This window comes from Hyla sarda, chromosome 3 (genome assembly GCF_029499605.1).
Source record: "Hyla sarda isolate aHylSar1 chromosome 3, aHylSar1.hap1, whole genome shotgun sequence".
NCBI classification, from domain to species: domain Eukaryota; kingdom Metazoa; phylum Chordata; class Amphibia; order Anura; family Hylidae; genus Hyla; species Hyla sarda.
Window position 1 is genome coordinate 6990760 of NC_079191.1, and position 21253 is coordinate 7012012.

General features: G+C 49.3%; 1 protein-coding gene across 2 annotated transcripts in view; it reads left to right on the forward strand.

Annotated features, from left to right (window-relative positions):
- The first annotated feature begins 15453 nt into the window (after positions 1-15453).
- Positions 15454-21253, forward strand: part of SELENOI (selenoprotein I) — a 44250-nt gene continuing 38450 nt past the window's right edge. Inside the window, exon 1 of one of the 2 annotated variants that reach the window (XM_056562989.1) lies at positions 15454-16385. In XM_056562989.1, the coding sequence (XP_056418964.1) occupies positions 16326-16385 (60 nt within the window). In that variant the 5' untranslated portion in view covers positions 15454-16325. The remainder of the gene's footprint in view (positions 16386-21253) is intronic. The other variant, XM_056562988.1, reaches the window with a different exon arrangement.

Sequence of the window (21253 nt, forward strand, 5' to 3'; positions counted from 1 at the left end):
CTGTCAGGTATAGACATGGGACTGTTTTGGCATTGGTATGGAGAATCGTGTTTTCAGGAATGTGAAGTGCGGCTGGCGGGGAATGGATCAGCGACCTCTTCAGAATGAATGAACCGAATATCACGGCCTGCCCACAGCAGACAAATACCGCAGCCCCTTTTATAGAGACAGCGTTTACATGCTACACCCTCAAAACCCCAAATGTGACCAGATGACAGCAGTTCCTGTAAGGTCCCGTATTTCAGGACAGCGCCGCAGTAATACATGAGTTAATGATTAGACTTCTCCAATATCTCGGGTGTCATAGGTCAGATAGGGCGACACTTCCTGGAGGTGATAATCCTGTTTATTGAGACTTCATACTGATAACTGGACACGTGGCGGAGTTCCTCCTATTCTTCTCTGCAGATCCTCTCAGTGATGTCTCTCCCATTGGGTTCGGGCTCTGTCTTGTTGGAAGGTGAACCTTGCAAAACTACAACTCCCAGCATGCCCGGACAGCCAAAGGCTGTCCGGGCATGCTGGGAGTTGTTGTTTTGCAACAGTTGAAGGGACACACTGTTTGGAAAACACTGCTCCAAACAATCCTGTCTCTGAACACTACAGGCAGTTCTTTCCCCCTCATGGCTTGTCAGCTGTGAGACCTTATAGACAGGGCTGTGCCTTTCCCAAATCCTGTCCAATCAGCTGAATTTAGGTGACTCCAGCCAAGGTGAAGATCAAGAGAAAAGAAAGCCCACGGATCGGACATGAAGTGGGAGAGGAGGGGGCCCATGACAGGGGGCAGCTCAGCGGGGAGGAAAGGGTTAACAGGTAGTGAGGGGAGGAAGGATAGGGAAAAAGGTGGGGAAAGAGGGGGGGCTAAAGGGGGTTTAAAAGTGGCCGGAACCGGTAAAGGTTCCTTTTGACCGGGAAGACCCACGAGGAAGAAGTTGGGAGGAGGAAATTGCCCTACTTGCTGTGAGATGTCCGACTTGGCCGCCGCGTTGCAGAGGGTCCTGGAGGAGTCGCGCCGGCAGGGTCCGGGATGGCTGGAGCAGCAGCTGAATGGTGCGGCGGCTGGATCATCGGCCGATGCCCCGGCGGGCCCCTAGAGCGAGCGGGAGAAGGTCCAGGGCGCCGGAGCGGCTGAGCCCGGAGGTGATCCCGCGCTCACGCCGACGGCATGAGAGCCCTGCAAGGGACCCTCCAGTTAGGCCTGCGGCTGCTTCCTCCAATGGCAGCAGCAGGTCGACAGGGAGGAATCTCGGGCAGGAGGACCGAGCGGCGGCACCCACGTGGGCAGAGCGTGGAGGCTCTGCAAGAAGAAGCAGGATATGGGAGGCGGAGCTTCTCACGGCCGGTCTTTCTGCTTTGCTGCGGGATGTGCGAGTTCTTTTACAGGATAGTGCTGCGCCTGTAGCGAGGTCTCCAGTGGGGGTCTGGGCGAATAGCGGTCAATGGGGATCTGCGGCGGTAGCTGCTCCTGTTGCGGTAGTGAGTGGGGATAGTGGGCCTCCGGCCCCTGTAGCACCGGCGGGCAAGTCAGGGGAGAAGGCGGTTGATGAAGGGAGGTTGGTGGATTCGGCAAAGGGGGAGGTATACGTGTGTTTTGAGGGCCCCTTGGGTGTGCATTTGAAGGGAGAGGTTAGGGAGCGCATCTGGAAAGGGGATTACGTGGTGATTTTTTCTTTGCTGCCGCTTGAAAAGTTCAACTTGGATCGAGTCAAGCCTGACGAGTCCAAGAAGGATGAGGAGGAACGTCGGCGGTATAGGCTGATACCACGGACGTTCAGTAATTGTTTGCCATTTTGGCAAGCGTTATTGGTGAAAAAGCGCCGGATAATTGTTCTGGGCTTTTTTGCTATCTGGATTCCGTAGGGGAGGCTTAGAGGACATATGGGGGCACTGCCTGGCTGCGGTATGACCAGCAGTTCAGACAGCGCAAGGCAGTGTGCCCCTCGCTGAGGTGGGACCACAACGACATCAGCTTGTGGATGAAGTTGATGGCGGCGCCGCGTACTTCGGGGGGTTAGCAGTCCTTTTGTGACGGCGTTGGTGGGTCAGGGCTGGGTCTGGACGGCCGGTGCAGCAAAGGGGTGTTGCTGGCAATATGATGAAGGCCAGTGTAAATTTGGGGAGACTTGTAGATTCAAACATGAGTGCTCCGCGGAGGCACTCATCGCCTGTCCCGGTGCTTCAGGAAAGGTAAGGGGAGGGGCGGAGACGCTGAATCAAAAGGGGGTCACACCGGTGAAGGTGGGAAGGATGCTTCCTTTCCTAGAGCGGTACCCAAATAGGAGGGTGGCAGAGTTGTTAAGGGAGGGGTTTTCAGTTGGGTTCCGTATTCCGTGTGCGTCAGTTAGGGAGTTGGGGGTAGTGCGCAACTTGGCTTCAGCATTAGCCCACCCCGAGGTAGTGAGGACCAAGTTGCTTAAGGAGGTTGAGCTGGGTAGGATGGCGGGCCCCTTTGCGGCCCCGCCATTGCCAGACTTGAGGGTTTCGCCGCTTGGGGTAGTGCCCAAGAAGGAGCCGAACAAGTTCCGGCTCATTCACCACCTCTCCCATCCAGAGGGAGAGTCAGTGAATGATGGTATCAACCCGGCGCTCTGTGCGGTGTCGTATATCTCATTTGATGCAGCTGTAGAGTGGGTTCGGAGGTATGGTAGGGGCGCATTGTTAGCAACGACTGACATAGAGGCGGCTTTTCGGCTCTTCCCGGTTCATCCAGAAAGTTTTGCGTTGCTGGGGTGTTGTTGGGAGGGTAAATTTTTTGTGGATCATTGCCTATCTATGGGCTGTTCCATTTTGTGTTCATATTTTGAGTTTTTCAGCACGTTTTTGGAATGGGTGGTGCGGTCGGAGGCTCAGGTGCCTTCGGTGTTGCATTACCTTGATGATTTTTTGTTTTTGGGGCCGGTGGGGACAGCGACGTGTGCGATCTTGTTGCAAACTATGGAGAGGGTGGAGGCCTGCTTTGGGGTGCCTTTGGCACCTGATAAAACGGAGGGGCCGTCCACTGTGCTAAAATTCCTGGGAATAGTCATTGACACGGTAGCATTCGAATGTAGGCTGCCGGAGGACAAGCTACGGGACCTGAGGGTGGCGATTGAGGGAGCGTTGCGGGCTAGAAAAATCCAGTTGAGGGATTTACAGTTGCTACTGGGCCGCCTCAACTTTGCATGTCGTATCATGCCTATGTTTTGTTGGCATCTGGCGGGTGCTACGGCGGGGGTTCGATGGCCCCATCATTTTGTGCAGCTGTCGGCGGAGTTGCGTTCGGACTTGGGGATCTGATCTGAAATTTTTGGACAAGTACAACGGGCGTTCGATCATCATGGAACGACAGGTGTCCAACTGGGAACTGGAGCTGTTCACTGATGCGTCGGGCAGCAGGGGTTTTGGTGCTTACTTCCAGGGGCAGTGGTGCGCTGGGGAGTGGCCGGTGGCTTGGAAAACTGAAGGTTTGGTGCGCAACTTGGCGCTCCTGGAGCTTTTTCCCATCGTGGCGGCGGTAGAGATCTGGGGGGAGTGGTTGCGCAATTGAAAAGTGTGCTTTTGTTGCGACAACCTGGGAGTGGTGCAGGCGTTGAACGCACAGTCAGCGAAGTCACCTCCGGTGGTGAGGCTGTTGAGGCGTTTGGTTTTGAGTTGCTTATCGCTGAATGCGCAGTTTGTGGCTTTGCATGTCCCGGGAATCCATAATGAGATTGCTGACTCTCTCTCTCGTTTCCAGTGGGACAGGTTTTGGGAGCTGGCGCCGGAAGCGGAGTCGCATGGGATCCCTTGCCCGGAGGAGTTATGGCGAGTGGTTTGAGGACGGTCTTTGCTTTAATTCGGAGGTCGGTGTGCGACAGTACTTGGGCTGGATATTGTAGGTGTTGGCGGGAGTGGGAGCTTTTGGTTGCTGAATTGGGTAGTGTTGTTACTGAGGGCTGGGAAGTGGTGGTTTTGTTTTATGTGGGGAAGTTGTTTGGGGAGGGAGTGTCCCCTTCGGGACTGGGACGCCGACCAATTGGGTAGGGGTTTTGCGGTGCGGTTGGCGGCATTGGGTAGGGGGGGCATGTGTCCCATTCAGTGTTTTAGAGACTACCTTGGGGTTAGGCCGGTGGTGGGGGGCCCCCTGTTAGTGCACGAAAATGGGGAATTTTTGTCTAGATACCAGTTTGTGTGGGTTTTTCGGCAATGTTTGGCAGGTGGGAGTCGGACAGGTTTAGGTTATATGTGTGCCCGCAGTTGTTGTAGGGGCGGGTGATTGGTTGGAGGTCCTTTTTTGGGGGGGGGGTTTGTGTGGGGGTACATGGTCTGGCAGTTGGGGCATTGTGATAGGGTATATGTTTGTGTCTTACAGGTAGTCCGGCATGCTTGGTGTGGATCGTAGGACATTCGTACGTGAGGCGGGGGGCCTCGCGCGCTGATGTTCGCCCGGCCGGGAGGCAGTTGGGTCTGTCCAGAGAGCTGGCTCAGGTGTGGTGGATTGGTCAGGGTGGCTTGCCGTGGGCAGGATTGCTCCCTCTTCTGTAGGCATTTGTGGCTCTGGACAGGCCCCCATGTGTCTTGGTGGTTCATTTGGGGGGTAATGATCTCTGGGGACGGACGGCCAGGGCATTGATGAGGGACGTTAAGTTGGACTTGCTCCGGATTTGGTTGTCCTACCCCGGGATCATCCTCATATGGTCTGACACCGTGGCACGGTTCAAGTGGAGGAAGGCGTGGTCTGTTGTGCACCTTAACAAGGCAAGGGCTAAGGTCAACAGGGTGGTGGGTCGCTTCGTGGCTCAGAACAGAGGTATTGTAGTTCGCCACAGTGAGTTAGAGAATCCCTCCTGGGATTTTATGGATGAGGATGGGATTCATTTGAATCCCCTTGGGATTGATTTATGGATGCTGGAAATCAGAGATGCGGTGGAGAGAGCAGTCGGGTTGTGGGTGGACGGCCGTGTGTGAGGTGTCACATAAGGCCGTCGTGGCAGGTAGTGGGGGGGGGGGGGGGACTTGGAGGCACTTGATAGAGAATTGGAGTGGAGGTTCAGACAGAATGGTGGTAGGGCTGGGGCACTGCCCCAGTCACTGGTGATGCCTCAGCGGTTGAGGTTGCAAAATGGTGGGCTCCGAAGGGGGTGTCCTTGGGTTGGTGATTTACGGCCAAGGGCAAAGTAAGAGCCTGGGGAATAACTCAGGTTGCCTTCAGGTCCCCTTAATTTTTGGGATAGAGAGTGAAAAAATTGTTTGCACTGTTTATGCACTATGTCTTAAAAATATTGCAATGTTAATGGGTAATGTTTACCCGACTGTTTGGTTTTTGTAAAGTTAAAAGTATTTATATTTATTTTATGATGGTTATTAAGCGCTGCGGAATCTGTAGGCACTATATAAATAAATAAATAAAAAATAAAAAACTTAAGGACTCAGGGTTTTTCAGGTTTTTGCACATTTTCGTTTTTTCATCCTTACCTTTAAAAAATCATAACCCTTTCAATTTTCAACCTAAAAATCCATATTATGGCTTATTTTTTGTGTCACCAATTCTACTTTGCAGTGACATCAGTCATTTTCCCCAAATATTCATGGCGAAACGTAAAGAAAAATCATTGTGAGACAAAATTGAAGAAAAAACGCCATTTTGTAACTTTTGGGGGCTTTCGTTTCTACACAGTGCATATTTCGGTAAAAATTACACCTTATCATTATTCTGTAGGTCCATACGGTTAAAATGATCCCCTACTTATATAGGTTTGATTTTGTCATACTTCTGGAAAAAATCATAACTACATTTTTTATCGGTATGATTTTTGTTTTAATCGGACTTTTTGCTCACTTTTTATTCATTTTTTAAAGGTATAAAAAGTGACCAAAAATACGCTTTTTTGGACTTTGTAAATTTTTTGCGTGTACGCCATTGACCGTGCGGTTTAATTAAGGATATATTTTTATAGTTCGGACATTTACACACGCGGCGATACCACATATGTTTATTTACACTGTTATTTTTTTTATAGGAAAAGGGGGGTGATTCACACTTTTATTAGGGAAGGGGTCAAATGACCTTTTTTAACACTTTTTTTTTAACTTTTTTTTTTGCAGTGTTATAGGTCCCATAGGGGCAGTCATTCGTCAATCGGACACCGAGGAGGCAGGTAAGGTCCCTCCCGGTGTCCTGTAAGCTGTTCGGGATGCCGCGAACAGCCCGACTGAGCAGCCGGGATACTTTCACTTTCACTTCAGATGCGGCGGTCAGCTTTGATCGCCGCGTCTGAAGGGTTAATACAGGGCATCACCGCGATCGGTGATGTCCTGTATTAGCCGCGGGTTCCGGCCGGCATATCGCGGGAGCTGGCAGAGGGCATAAATATACGTCCTGCGTCGTTAAGGGGTTAATAAATGCGTCCGCTGGGGCTTTTTCCACCAAAAACTTGTGTAGTGTGGTTGTTAAGTAAGATGGTGGGTGGTAGGGGTCACAGCGCAGGTAGCGGATCCCCTAGTCATGGGCGGAGCCAGAGTTAAATATCTCATGTCACAGTAAAGGGTATGAATACTTATGTCCAACCGAAATCATGAGAAAAATAGATTATTTTTATTGTACTGTATTTTAACACAAGGAGCAACATAGGAAATGTGAAAAAAGGGAAAGGGTGTGAAGATTTTACAAATGCAGTGTATCTATCTCGTCACTAGATGGAGCACTTCATATATATATATATATATATATATATATATATATACACACATATATTCGTCCCTGATTATTTCCCTATTAATCCCCTATTATTTCTGCGGCAGTGCCTCCTTTGGGGTATGGATATGGGGTCCCATTAGGAATGTCTGAGATATTAATAAGACAGAAACAAACTTACTTGAAACTTTGTATTGCCTGGTCCAATCAGTGCAAAACATATAAAAACCCACTTCCCCTTCCTGTCCTTGCCGGATCTTGTTGCCCTAGTGCCCTGAGAAAGCGTTTTGTGTGTATCCCTAGCCTGTGTATCCAGACCCTTTGCCGTTGCCCCTGACTACAAACTTTTGCCGCCTGCCTTGACCTCTTGCTACGTCCGACCTTGCCTTCGCCTTGTGTACCGCACCTATCTCAGCTGTTAGTGAGGTTGAGTCAGGGGATACAACCTGGGAGTTACCGCCGCAGCAAGTCCATCCTGCCTTGCGGCGGGCTCTGGTGAAAACCAGTAACTTCTTAGAACCGGTCCCCTGGTACGGCCCACGTCATCGCCTCACTGACACAGAGGATCCACTACCCGTATCCTACCCGCATACCAGTCCGGTTCCTGACAGTAAATCCGGCCATGGATCCCGCTGAGGTGCCGCTGCCAAGTCTCGCTGACCTACCCACGGTGGTTGCCCAGCAGTCTAAACAGATCGCCCAACAAGGACAACAGCTGTCGCAGTTGATGGCCATGTTCCAGAAGCTTCTGCCTCCACAGCGTCAATCATCTCCTCCGCCAGCTCCAGCTTCCCCTCCTCTGTGAGCTGCCGCTTCTACCTCTAGAGTCCGCCTGTCTCTTCCTGAGAAATTTGATGGGGACTCTAAGCTGTGCCGTGGGTTCCTGTCTCAATGTTCCCTGCACCTTGAGATGATGTTGGACCAGTTCCCCACAGAATGGTCTAAGGTGGCTTTCGTGGTCAGTTTGTTGTCTGGAAAGTTCTTGTCCTGGGCCACACCGCTTTGGGACCGCAACGATCCTGCCACTGCTTCCATCCAGTCCTTCTTCTCCGAAGTACGCAGTGTCTTTGAGGAGCCAGCCCGGGCTTCCTCAGCCGAGACGGCTCTCCTGAATCTCGTCCAAGGGAGCTCTTTAGTGGGCGAATACGCCATCCAGTTCCATACCCTCGCCTCTGAACTCGCCTGGAACAATGAGGCCCTCTGCGCGACCTTCAAGAAAGGTTTATCCAGCCACATCAAAGATGTTCTGGCTGCACGAGAAATTCCTGCTACCCTGTCTGAACTTATCCAGTTGGCCACCCGCATTGATATGCGTTTCTCTGAAAGACACAAGGAGCTCCGCCAAGAAAAGGAGTAGGCTATGCAAGTGGATCGGTCTCGTCTGACCCAAGAAGAGAGGACTCGCCGCAGAAATGAAAATTTGTGCCTGTACTGTGCTAGTACCGAACATTTCCTAAAGGACTGCCCTATTCGTCCTCCGCGTCAGGGAAACGCGCGCACCTAGGTAACATGGGAGAGGCGTTACCAGGTGTGAATTCATCCTCTCCACGTCTGACTATACCTGTGCGGATTTCTCTACCTGCAAGTACCAATACTTCCTTCTCCGCTGTGGCTTTTCTGGACTCAGGTTCAGCAGGAAATTTCATTGAAGCCTCTCTCATCAATAAGTTCAATATCCCTGTTACCCGTCTCGTCAAACCTTTCTTCATTTCATCTGTGAATGGAGAAAGACTGGTCTGCACCGTGCGTTATCGCAAAGAACCTCTGCTCATGAGCACTGGACTCATGGATCAGGAGAGTATTGAATTTTTTGTATTGCCCAACTGTACCTCTGAAATTCTTCTTGGCTTGCCCTGGCTCCAGCGTCACGCACCTACCCTCGACTGGGCCACTGGGGACATCAAAAGTTGGGGATCTTCCTGCCACAAACGATGTCTCAAGTCTGTTCCTACCTGTCAAGTCTCCTTCGCCTCACCATTGCCAGGCCTTCCTAAAGCCTATCAGGACTTCTCTGATGTTTTCTCTAAAAAGCAAGCAGAAGTCTTACCGCCACACAGACCCTTTGACTGTCCTATTGATTTGCTTCCTGGTACTACTCCACCCCATGGCAGGATTTTCCCACTATCTGCTCCTGAAACGCAGGCCATGTCTGAATATATACAAGAAAACCTTAAAATGGTTTTATCCGAAAATCTTCATCTCCTGTAGGAGCGGGCTTCTTTTTCGTTGCCAAAAAAGATGGATCCCTACGGCCTTGCATTGATTACCGCGGTCTTAACAAAATTACTGTAAAGAACCGTTATCCTCTGCCTCTCATCTCAGAACTATTTGATCGCCTGCTGGGTGCAAATTTTTTTACCAAGCTTCATCTCAGGGGTGCCTTTAATCTCATCCGTATTCAAGAAGGTGATGAATGGAAAACCGCCTTCAATACTAGAGATGGACACTTTGAGTACCTTGTCATGCCCTTTGGACTTTGCAACGCCCCTGCAGTCTTTCAGAACTTTGTCAATGAGATTTTTCGGGGCTTGCTGTATTCCTGTGTGGTAGTCTATCTTGATGACATCCTAATTTTTTCCTCCAACCTAGAGGAACACCGCCTCCATGTCCGTCAAGTGCTTCAGCGCCTACGCAAAAAACAACTTTATGCCAAAATTGAAAAATGTCTCTTTGAGTGCAGCAGTCTACCCTTCCTGGGATACATAGTGTCCGGTCAAGGCCTTCAAATGGACCCTGACAAGCTATCGGCGGTAATAGATTGGCCACGCCCCACTGGTCTGCGAGCTATCCAACGATTTCTCGGATTTGCTAATTATTACCGACAATTCATTCCCCACTTCTCCACCATCGTTGCTCCTATTGTAGCATTGACCAAGAAAAATGCTTATCCGAAATCCTGGCCACCGCAGGCGGAGGAAGCCTTTAACCACCTCAAAGCTGCCTTCACCTCTGCACCAGTCTTGTCCAGGCCAGATCCTCTCAAGCCTTTCTTCCTTGAGGTTGACGCCTCCTCAGTCGGAGCAGGAGCTGTCCTTCTTCAAAAAAACGCTAAGGGAAAAAACGTCACTTGCGGATTTTTCTCCAAAACTTTTTCCCCTCCTGAAAAAAACTATTCTATAGGTGACCGTGAATTATTGGCCATCAAGTTGGCTCTTGAAGAGTGGAGACATCTTCTGGAAGGGTCCCTTCATCCCATCACCATCTACACGGACCACAAAAATTTGTCTTAGCGGCTAAATCCTCGCCAGGCTAGATGGTCGTTGTTTTTTGCCCGTTTCAATTTTCAGATTCATTTTCGCCCTGCGGACAAGAATGTCAGGGCAGATGCTCTAATCTGATGCCTCAGAATCCAAAGCTCTTCCTCAGCACAGCATACCTCCAGAGTGTCTGATCTCCTCTGCTCCTGCTTCTCTGGTGCCAATTTCTCCGGGAAAAACTTATGTTCCTCCACGTCTTCGCCTCCAAACTCTCAAATGGGGTCATTCCTCCCACCTGGCTGGTCACGCTGGAATCAAAAAGTCCATACAGTTAATTGCCAGACACTATTGGTGGTCCTCCCTGGAGAAAGATGTGACGGATTTTGTACGGGCCTGTACAGTGTGTGCACATGACAAGACTCCATGCCAGAAGCCTGCTGGTCTTCTCCTTCCTCTGCCTGTGCCTGAACAACCATGGTCCCATATAGCTATGGACTTCATCACTGACCTTCCTTAATCTCATGGCAACACTGTCATTTGGGTGGTCGTTGATCGCTTTTCCAAAATGGCTCATTTTGTACCACTTCCTGGCCTTCCTTCTGCGCCTCAATTGGCTAAACAATTTTTTCTCCAAATTTTTCATCTCCACGGGCTTCCCATGCATATTGTCTCTGATAGAGGAGTTCAATTTGTCTTAAAATTTTGAAGGGCACTTTGCAGTCAATTAAAAATCAAACTACATTTTTCTTCTGCTTATCATCCGCAATCCAATGGACAAGTGGAAAGAGTGAACCAGATTCTTGGTGACTACCTGCGACATTTTGTTTCCTCCAGCCAAGATGATTGGGTTGACCTTCTGCCCTGGGCTAAATTCTCGTACAACTTCAAAAATTCTGAATCTTCCTCCAAATCTCCATTTTTTTGTGGTGTACGGCAATCATCCGCTTCCCCCCCTCCCCATTCCAACTTCATCTGGAGTCCCTGCCGTAGATGAATTGACACAAGACTTCTCTATCTGGAAGGAAACTCAAAAGTCGCTCCTACTGGCCTCATCTCGCATGAAGAGACATGCTGATAAAAAGAGAAGAATTCCTCCTGTCTTTGCCCCTGTGACAAAGTGTGGCTCTCTGCCAAATACATCTGTTTCCGTGTCCCTAGATACAAGCTTGGTCCTCGGTACCTCGGGTTATTTAAAAAAAAAATCAAATCAATTCTGTCTCCTACAAGCTCCACCTTCCTTCTTCTCTTCGTATTCCTAACTCTTTCCATGTTTCTCTTCTCAAACCTCTCATACTTAACCGCTTTTCTCCCAAGGTCACTGTTCCTGCTCCTGTCTCTGGCTCCTCAGATGTCTTCTCTGTCAAGGAGATCCTCGCCTCCAAGGTCATCCGAGGTAAAAAAAAAAAAATTCTTGTTGATTGGGAGAATTGTGGCCCCGAAGAGAGGTCTTGGAAACCCAAGGCCAATATCCTTGACAAGGAACTCATTCGTAAATTCTTGGGTTCCAAAAAGAGGGGGAAACCTAAGGGGGGGGTACCGTAACAACGAGCGCTCCGGGTCCCGCTGCATCTGTCCCCGGAGGGGACACGATCCGCGGGACGGGATGTGCCCACTCACGGATCGCGTCCCATGTCACTTACCAGCCGCATCCCCCTTCACTTAAATCCCGGTGCGCACTGCCCGGGCCAGTGCACCACTAATTGGTGCCTGGTCCAATCAGTGCACAACATATAAAAACCCACTTCCCCTTCCTGTCCTTGCCGGATCTTGTTACCCTAGTGCCCTGAGAAAGCGTTTTGTGTGTATCCCTAGCCTGTGTATCCAGACACTTTGCCGTTGCCCCTTGAACTACGAACCTTTGCCGCCTGCCTTGAACTCTTGCTACGTCCGACCTTGCCTCGCCTTGTCCTTGTGTACCGCGCCTATCTAAGCTGTCAGTGAGGTCGAGTCGCTATCAGGGGATACGACCTGGGAGTTACCGCCGCAGCAAGTCCATCCCGCCTTGCGGCGGGCTCTGGTGAAAACCAGAAACTTTTTAGAACCGGTCCCCTGGTACGGCCCACGTCATCGCCCCACTGACACAGAGGATCCACTACCGTACCCTACCCGCATACCAGTCCGGTTCCTGACAGCGTCGCAGGACCTTCGGTCATGTGACTATGTTAATTACTCTGTGGTATGTTGGAGGACCTTTTGAGGTCCTTGGGTCACATGTTTACCCATAATTCTATGTAAAGGTGATTGACAGACGTATTGGACCAATTAGCTCTAGTCCAGCCCCTGCCCATATAAGGGAGCTGTGGCCAGTTATTGCTTTCTTGGGTTGCTGCTCTCGTGGATGCTGGACTAGCAGGATGGATCTGTGCAACTTTCAAAGACACGCGAGGCCAGAAAACCTGCCGGCCTCAGCCTAAACTAAACCGTGAGTTCTCAACTAATCCCCGCTAAAGCTAGCGTGACTACTGGACCGCAACTAAATCCCCAAAATCCAGCGGAACAGCGCATATCAGTCTAAAGACTCTAATACGCTTAAGGTCCCAACCACTGTCAATCTCAAAGAGACTTTGCATGTAATGTATAGAGACTGTTCCGGTTATGAAGCTTGCATAAATTCTTCAGTAAAGTTCCGACTGTTTTCAGCAAACTCTCCGGTTGTGGACATTCCATTATTCTATACTCTATACTCCCTATCGCTCTTGGGAAAGGTGGCGGTAGGACAAGCATTACAGAGGAGCCCCCACCCTGGCATCACGAATAGAAAGGGTTAACCATACATCCTTTAGTAACTGCACAGCTACACTCCCTGCACCCAACTCCCCCAGGCTATCACATATAGAATAACACAAAGTCAGACAAATGCAATATGTAAATAGGTCTCACCCACCCACAAGCAGACCTGCAGACCACTCAAATCTTTGCCCTAGCAACAGAAAACTGCATTAGACTTGTCAGTAAAAGCAGAAAAAGGAAGAGACCATTGTGGTACTCAGCAGAAGTGGCCAAAATCATAAAAAAAACTAAAAGCTAGCATTTAGTAATTGTAAAAAAAAAAAAAAATAATAAATAAAAAAAAAAACAGAACAATGAAGATAGGAAATCTACAAGACTAGGCTGAAAGAGGCCAAGCAAGTTATAAGAACTTCTAAAGCGCAGGCAGAAGAAAAATTAGCTCAGTCTGTGAAAAACACAGGGGCCCTATGGGGGCTTTAATATTGCAAAAGAAAAGTGTAAAAAAATCATTAACCCTTTGAATTATCCCTTCGCCTAATAAAAGTTTGAATCACCCGGCATTTCCAATAATGAAAAAAAAACTGTGTAAATAAAAACAAAAATAAACATATGTGTTATTGCCGCGTGCTGAAATATCCGATTTAAAAAAATATACCACTAATTAAATCGCACGGTCAATGGCGTACGCTCAAATAAATTCCAAAATAGCGTATTTTTGGTCACTTTTTATATCATGAAAAGATTAATAAAAAGCGATCAAAAAGTCAGATCAATGCAAAAATGGTACCGCCAAAAACTTCAGATCATGGCGAAAAAAATGAACCCTCATAGCACCATGAACACGGAAAAATAAAAAAGTTATAGGGGTCAGAACCCGGGAACCGCCCAGTTTAGAAGAGGTTTGCTAAACTGGGCGGTTCCCGAGACAGGTGTCATCAGAGAGCACTTAGACAGAAAAGAACAACCTTAACTTCAGAAGCTCATAAGTACTGAAAGGATTAAGATTTTTTAATAGAAGTAATTTACAAATCTGTTTAACTTTCTGGAGCCAGTTGATATATATATGAAAAAAAGTTTTTTCCTGGATAACCCCTTTAAGCATAAGGCTATCCTTCATATAAGATAGGGCCAGGGACTATTGATAGGATTAAGGCAGACTAGATGGGCCAAATGGTTCTTATCTGCCGACACATTCTATGTTTCAGCCATTGGGTACCTTCAGTTGGTGCACATTGAATAGTCAGGGCCCATACAAAGTCCTGCTGCGCAGTGTTACTTGGAGTAGGCTGAAACTCTCAGAATGTCAATAAAATCTTAAGGTCTTTAATGGGTTATGTGAGTTCAGGGTATCCAGTTGTGGGACAGGGAAAAAGGTTTCAGGCTCACCCTTAGGGTATGTTCATACGTTAGGAAACTGTGCAGAATGTCTGCCCAAAAACACAGGCGGACATTCTGCACATTTGCATGATTCCGTGGGCGCTAGGACCGCTCAGATATGCGCCGTCTTATAGATGTTAATATATTTCTGAGCAAAATCGGCAGAAAGAAAGGATAGAGGATATGATGTCAAATTGCGGGGTTCTGCCGCTGGGCACTTCCGCGATCTTCGCTGCGGCACCCCAGTAATCCCGTGCACAGAGTGAACTCCGCTCCGTACTGAATGACTGAGGACTACAGCCGCCACACACCCTCCATTCATGTCTATGGGAGAAGCTTGATGGTAATGTACCAGCCGTCACGTCACTCCCACAGACATGAATGGAGGGGGCGTGACGTCACAAACACGGAAGCTCCAAGCTTCCATGTTCCGAACGCTGCCGCTGCCAGCCCGGAAATTGCTTTGGATAGGGAATAAGATGTTTTATGGCAGAGTACCCATTTAACCTCTTAAGGACTCAGGGCGTACCTGTACGCCCTATGCCCGGTCCTGGTGTTTAAAACGGGGTCACGCTGTGACCCTGCATCACACTGGGTCGGTCCCGGCTGCTATTCATAGCCGGGACCCTGGGCTAACAGCTATTAACCCTTCAGATGCGGCGATCAAAGATGACCGCTGCGTCTGAAAGTGAAAGAGTGAAAGTAAACGTTTTCTCGCGATGTCCCGATCAGCTAGGACCCAACTGGAGGCCCCCTTACCTGTCTCCGCCACGTCCGATCTGGGTTTGATTGCTCCAAGCTTGAGCTACAGACTTGAGCAATCGAGCCCCTATCTCGCTGATCCATGCAAAGCTATCGCTTTGCAGGGATCAGGGAAAAAGATCAGTGTGTGCAGTGTTATAGGTCCCTATGGGAGCTATAGCACTGCAAAAAAAAAGTGTAAAAAAAAACCAAAGGTCATTTAACCCCTTCCCTAATAAAAGTTTGAATCACCCCCCATTTCCCATAAAAAAAAAACAAAAAACTGCAAATAAAAATTAACATGTGGTATCGCCGGGTGCAGAAATGTCCGAAACTATAAAAATATATGGTTAATTAAACCGCACGGTCAATGGCGTACGCGCAAAAAAATCCAAAGTCCAAAATAGCGTATTTTTGGTCACTTTTTATATCATGAAAAAATTAATAAAAATCGTTCAAAAAGTCCGATCAATGCAAAATGGTACCGCTGAAAACTTCAGAACACGACGCAAAAAATGAGCCCTCATACCGCCCCATATGCGGAAAAATAAAAAAGTTAAAGGGGTCAGAAGATGAGAATTTTTAACATATAAATTTTCCTGCATGTAGTTATGATTTTTTCCAAAGTCCGACAAAATCACCTATATAAGTAGGGGATCATTTTAATCGTATGGATCTACAGAATAATGATAAGGTGTCAATTTTACTGAATAATACACTGCGTAGAAACGGAAGCCCCCAAAAGTTACAAAATTACATTTTTTCTTCAATTTTGTCGCACAATAAATTTTTTTCCGTTTCGTCGTGGATTTTTGGGTAAAATGACAAATGTCACTGCAAAGAAGAATGGGTGGCGCAAAAAAATAAGCCATAATATGGAATTTTATGTGCACAATTGAAAGCGTTATGATTTTTAGAAGGTGATGAGGAAAAATTGAAAATGCATAAACGGAAAAACCCTGCGTTCTTAAGGGGTTAAGTTTCTCTTCACTTCTCGCAGATGGTTTCCGGTAACCAGCACTGGAAGGCAGAGTTCCTGACACACTGTTTCCTCTGTGTCCTCTTTCTCTTTCTCTCCTCTGCTGAACACAATTTCAAGATGGCTACAAGCACATGTACAGACTCCTCCTTTGCTGTCAGTTGATTTGCTTGTGCAGTCTGCCATCTACTGGACACTTCGTGTAATTGCAGGGTGATAACACAACAGTAATCCCAGGGGGTTACACTATTATCATACTTTGCACACAGAGGTACAGGTGGGCGCCATATTAGGAACGTTGCCCATAGCAACCAATAAGATTTTAGCTTCTATTTTTCTGACTGTCTGCTATCCGGTTATTCTTCCCCTGCAGCCGGGGGAGGCCATTCTGTGAAGAACTACACGTCCCAGCACTCCCGCCCCGAACACAGACTGCTGGGACTTGTCGTCCCCACCTAACTCCACATGACTCGCGCAGGGGGCGGGGCTACAGGGGGCGTCACCCACGCCCTTCTGTAGAATCAGTCGATGCGCCTGGCCCCGCCCAGTCCCCCGGCTTCTCTACTACGGACGTGACGTCACCGCTCGGTGTATCGTGCTCCCCGTCCGCGCCGTCTTCCTGTCAGTACGAGCCGGTGTAGCCGCCGCCATGTCCCGGTGCTGGGAGTACGTCACCCCGGAGCAGCTCAGCGGCTTCGACCGCTACAAGGTGAGTGACAGGACCGGCGTCCCCTGCATGGGAGAACACACGGGGGCCCCGGCTCAGTCCAGGGAGGAGTGTGGCCCCTCCAGCATGGCTCCTGGGAGGAGTGTGGCCCCTCCAGCATGGCTCCTGGGAGGAGTGTGGCCCCTCCAGCATGGCTCCTGGGAGGAGTGTGGCCCCTCCAGCATGGCTCCTGGGAGGAGTGTGGCCCCTCCAGCATGGCTCCTGGGAGGAGTGTGGCCCCTCCAGCATGGCTCCAGGGAGGAGTGTGGCCCCTGGACATGTGAACTGTGAGGGAGGGGGATACATAGGGCTCTTGTAGTACACATGTGGGGCCCCTTCAGATAACATGGCCCCTGGGTGGAGTGTGGCCCCTCCAGGTCACATGACCCAGTATATCCCCTGGTTGGAGTGTGGCCCCTCCACGTCACATGACCCAGTATATCCCCTGGGTGGACTGTGGCCCCTGCTCTGATTGAGATGCATTCCCTTATAGTGCACATGTGGGGCCCCGGCTCCGATTCCAAGTGACCTGTGTCCCCACTTTGTCCTCTGAGGTGACTCTGATCTCATTAGGGTCCCCTCACTCAGGATAAGGAGTGGCCCCTGATGTTTGGGACTCCCTGTGACCCCTGAGGTGACTCTGATCTCCTTAGGGTCCCCTCACTCAGGATAAGGAGTGGCCCCTGATGTTTGGGGCTCCCTGTGACCCCTGAGGGGACCCAGATCTCCTTGGGGTCCCCTCACTCAGGATAAGGAGTGGCCCCTGATGTTTGGGGCTCCCTGTGACCCCTGAGGGGACCCTGATCTCATAAGGGTCCCCTCACTCAGGATAAGGAGTGGCCCCTGATGTTTGGGGCTCCCTGTGACCCCTGAGGGGACCCTGATCTCCTTAGGGTCCCCTCACTCAGGATAAGGAGTGGCCCCTGATGTTTGGGGCTCCCTGTGACCCCTGAGGGGACCCTGATCTCCTTAGGGTCCCCTCACTCAGGATAAGGAGTGGCCCCTGATGTTTGGGGCTCCCTGTGACCCCTGAGGGGACCCTGATCTCCTTGGGGTCCCCTCACTCAGGATAAGGAGTGGCCCCTGCACACCTTTTGGGGCCCTATCATTTTTGATAAGTGGAGCCTCCTTAGAATAAATGGGGTGCAGCACTGATGGTCTTCCCCCAGATATTCCACTGTGCTAGGGCCCCATTCACTTTAATGGAGCAGCAGAGCCGGTGGCCGGGCTCCCTGTATGTCCTGCAGCTGTATCCTCCTTCATTGTCAGGACTCCTACAGGTCCTAGGGTTTTGGGACCCTGAGATGAGAAAGTGAAAGGACAGAGAGGCCCCCAGCAATGTGTCTGTACTGGGATGATTATCCCTACAAGCCTTATGGGATAACTGTGGCCCTATAGGGTGTTGTGGCCCTAGCAATGTGTCGGTACTGAGGTGATTGCCCCTACAATCTTTATGGGATAGCTGTGGCCCTATAGGGTATTGTGGCCCCAGCAATGTGTCTGTACTGGGATGATTATCCCTACAATCCTTATGGGATGACTGTGGCCCTATAGGGTGTATGTGGCCCCAGCAATGGGTCTGTACTGGGTTAATTGCCCCTACAATTCTTATGGGATAACTGTGGCCCTATAGGGTGTATGTGGCCCCAGCAATGTGTCTGTACTGGGATGCCTGCACCCTATGAGCATTATGGGATAACCGTGGCCCTATAAGGGTGAATGTGGCCCCAGCAATGGGTCTGTACTGGGTTAATTGCCCCTACAATCCTTATGGGATGACTGTGGCCCTATAGGGTGTATGTGGCCCCAGCAATGGGTCTGTACTGGGTTAATTGCCCCTACAATTCTTATGGGATAACTGTGGCCCTATAGGGTGTATGTGGCCCCAGCAATGTGTCTGTACTGGGATGCCTGCACCCTATGAGCATTATGGGATAACCGTGGCCCTATAAGGGTGAATGTGGCCCCAGCAATGGGTCTGTACTGGGTTAATTGCCCCTACAATTCTTATGGGATAACTGTGGCCCTATAAGGGTGAATGTGGCCCCAGCAATGGGTCTGTACTGGGTTAATTGCCCCTACAATTCTTATGGGATAACTGTGGCCCTATAGGGTATTGTGGCCCTAGCAATGTGTCGGTACTGAGGTGATTGCCCCTACAATCCTTATGTGATAACTGTGGCCCTATAGGGTGTATGTGGCCCCAGCAATGTGTCTGTACTGGGATGCCTGCACGCTATGAGCATTATGGGATAACCGTGGCCCTATAAGGGTGAATGTGGCCCCAGCAATGGGTCTGTACTGGGTTAATTGCCCCTACAATCCTTATGGGATGACTGTGGCCCTATAGGGTGTATGTGGCCCCAGCAATGGGTCTGTACTGGGTTAATTGCCCCTACAATTCTTATGGGATAACTGTGGCCCTATAGGGTGTATGTGGCCCCAGCAATGTGTCTGTACTGGGATGCCTGCACCCTATGAGCATTATGGGATAACCGTGGCCCTATAAGGGTGAATGTGGCCCCAGCAATGGGTCTGTACTGGGTTAATTGCCCCTACAATACTTATGGGATAACTGTGGCCCTATAAGGGTGAATGTGGCCCCTGCAATGGGTCTGTACTGGGTTAATTGCCCCTACAATTCTTATGGGATAACTGTGGCCCTATAAGGGTGAATGTGGCCCCAGCAATGGGTCTGTACTGGGTTAATTGCACCTACAATTCTTATGGGATGACTGTGGCCCTATAAGGGTGAATGTGGCCCCAGCAATGGGTCTGTACTGGGTTAATTGCCCCTACAATTCTTATGGGATAACTGTGGCCCTATAAGGGTGAATGTGGCCCCAGCAATGGGTCTGTACTGGGTTAATTGCACCTACAATTCTTATGGGATAACTGTGGCCCTATAAGGGTGAATGTGGCCCCAGCAATGGGTCTGTACTGGGTTAATTGCCCCTACAATTCTTATGGGATAACTGTGGCCCTATAAGGGTGAATGTGGCCCCAGCAATGGGTCTGTACTGGGTTAATTGCACCTACAATTCTTATGGGATGACTGTGGCCCTAAAAGGTTATATTGAATGTTCTCCAACCTGTGGCTCTCCAGCGGTTGCAGAACTACAACTTCCAGCATGCCCTGAGGTCCTTCAGTGCTGTTACCATGGTGCCCCCGGCTGTCAGGGCGTGATGGGAATTGTAGTTTCGCAACAATCCCGCGTGTATTTCTGCAGCCGAATTCTGACACTGAGCCCGGGATCCCTGCTGTGGGTGTGAGCGAGTGTTATCTCCATGGAAAATAACATTGTGTGAACATCGCCTTTAAAGGGGTACTCCGGTGAAAACCTTTTTTCTTTTAAATTAACTGGTGGCAGAAAGTTAAACATATTTGTAAATTACTTCTATTAAAAAATCTTAATCCTTCCTGTACTTATTAGCTGCTGAATACTACAGAGGAAATTCTTTTCTTTTTGGAATGCTCTCTGATGACATCACGACCACAGTTCTCTCTGCTGACGTTATTATAATAATAATAACGCTTTATTTATTGTTGTCCTTAGTGGGATTTGAACCCAAGTCCCCAGCACTGCAAGGCAGCAGTGCAAACCACTGAGCCACCATGCTGCCCTTAGCATGCATCTGCTATGCATGGTTGCTAAAATGGACAGTGATGTCAGCAGAGAGCACTGTGCTCGTGATGTCATCAGTGTTCCAAAAAGAAAGGAATTTCCTCTGTAGTATTCAGCAGCTAATAAGTACTGGAAGGATTTAAAAAAAAATTTAATAGAAGTAATTTACAAATATGTTTAACTTTCTGCCACCAGTTGATTTAAAAGAAAAAAGATTTTCACCGGAGTACTCCTTTAAAATCTCCAACCGGGGGCCCTCTAGCTGTTGCAAAACTACAACTCCCAGCATGCCCGGACAGCCATCGGCTGTCCGGGCATGCTGGGAGTGGTAGTTTTGCAATAGCCGCAGGTTGGCGCCTAGGATGTAGTGTAACCTGACCTGCGGTGATGAAATATTATCGCTAATACCTGGATACACCGGCTCGTCCTCTCCGTCATTATATAAGAAGTTGTTCTGCAACTTTCGGATATACTTTTGTATTTCAATGCATCACACCTCTGCTTGCTGTCAGTGATCTGGGGGCATCATATAGGCTGGAAACCATAGAAAGCAACTACTGTACTTCTTGCTACTGAGGATTAGTTACAATTGTATCCAGGTAATGAGAACCGATACATTGTAACAATTCAGAGCTCTCAGAGGATTTAGACTGGATACATTTGTAACAAACCTGTTTAAGGGTGCGTTCACACTACGGAATTCCGCGAGCGCCGTGAACTTAACATCAGTGTGAATGGGTCTCCACCAGACCCATTCACGCTGCGGAATTTCCGCGGCGGACGATTCCGCCGCTGAAATTCTTCTGCGCAAGGAAAGAACATGTTCATTCTTTGCGCGGATTCCGCGAGCACTGCATAGCCGTCACCATGGTGATGGCTCAGTGCCCCGCGGCCCTAGCGCCGAACTAACCCCGGCGGCGTCGGCCACCAGGCGGAATCTCCGCTCGCGGAATTCAGCGAGCGTAGATAGCGCAGTGTGAACGCACCCTTAGGATGGCTCTTCTCATGCATGTCTCTGGGTTAGCCACGACTTTGCGATACGGTTTCGGCATACGGTTTAAGAACAAAAAAAAAAAAAAAAAAACGTATGCAACTGTACAGAAAACCGTGAACATAGACTTCCCGTTCAAAACTGTATGCACCATAATGTATACGGTTGTCTCCGTTTTTCAAACCATGCAATTCTTTACTTTTTTATTATTTTTTTTCCGGACAGAAAACCGTATTAGGGTACGTCCACACGCA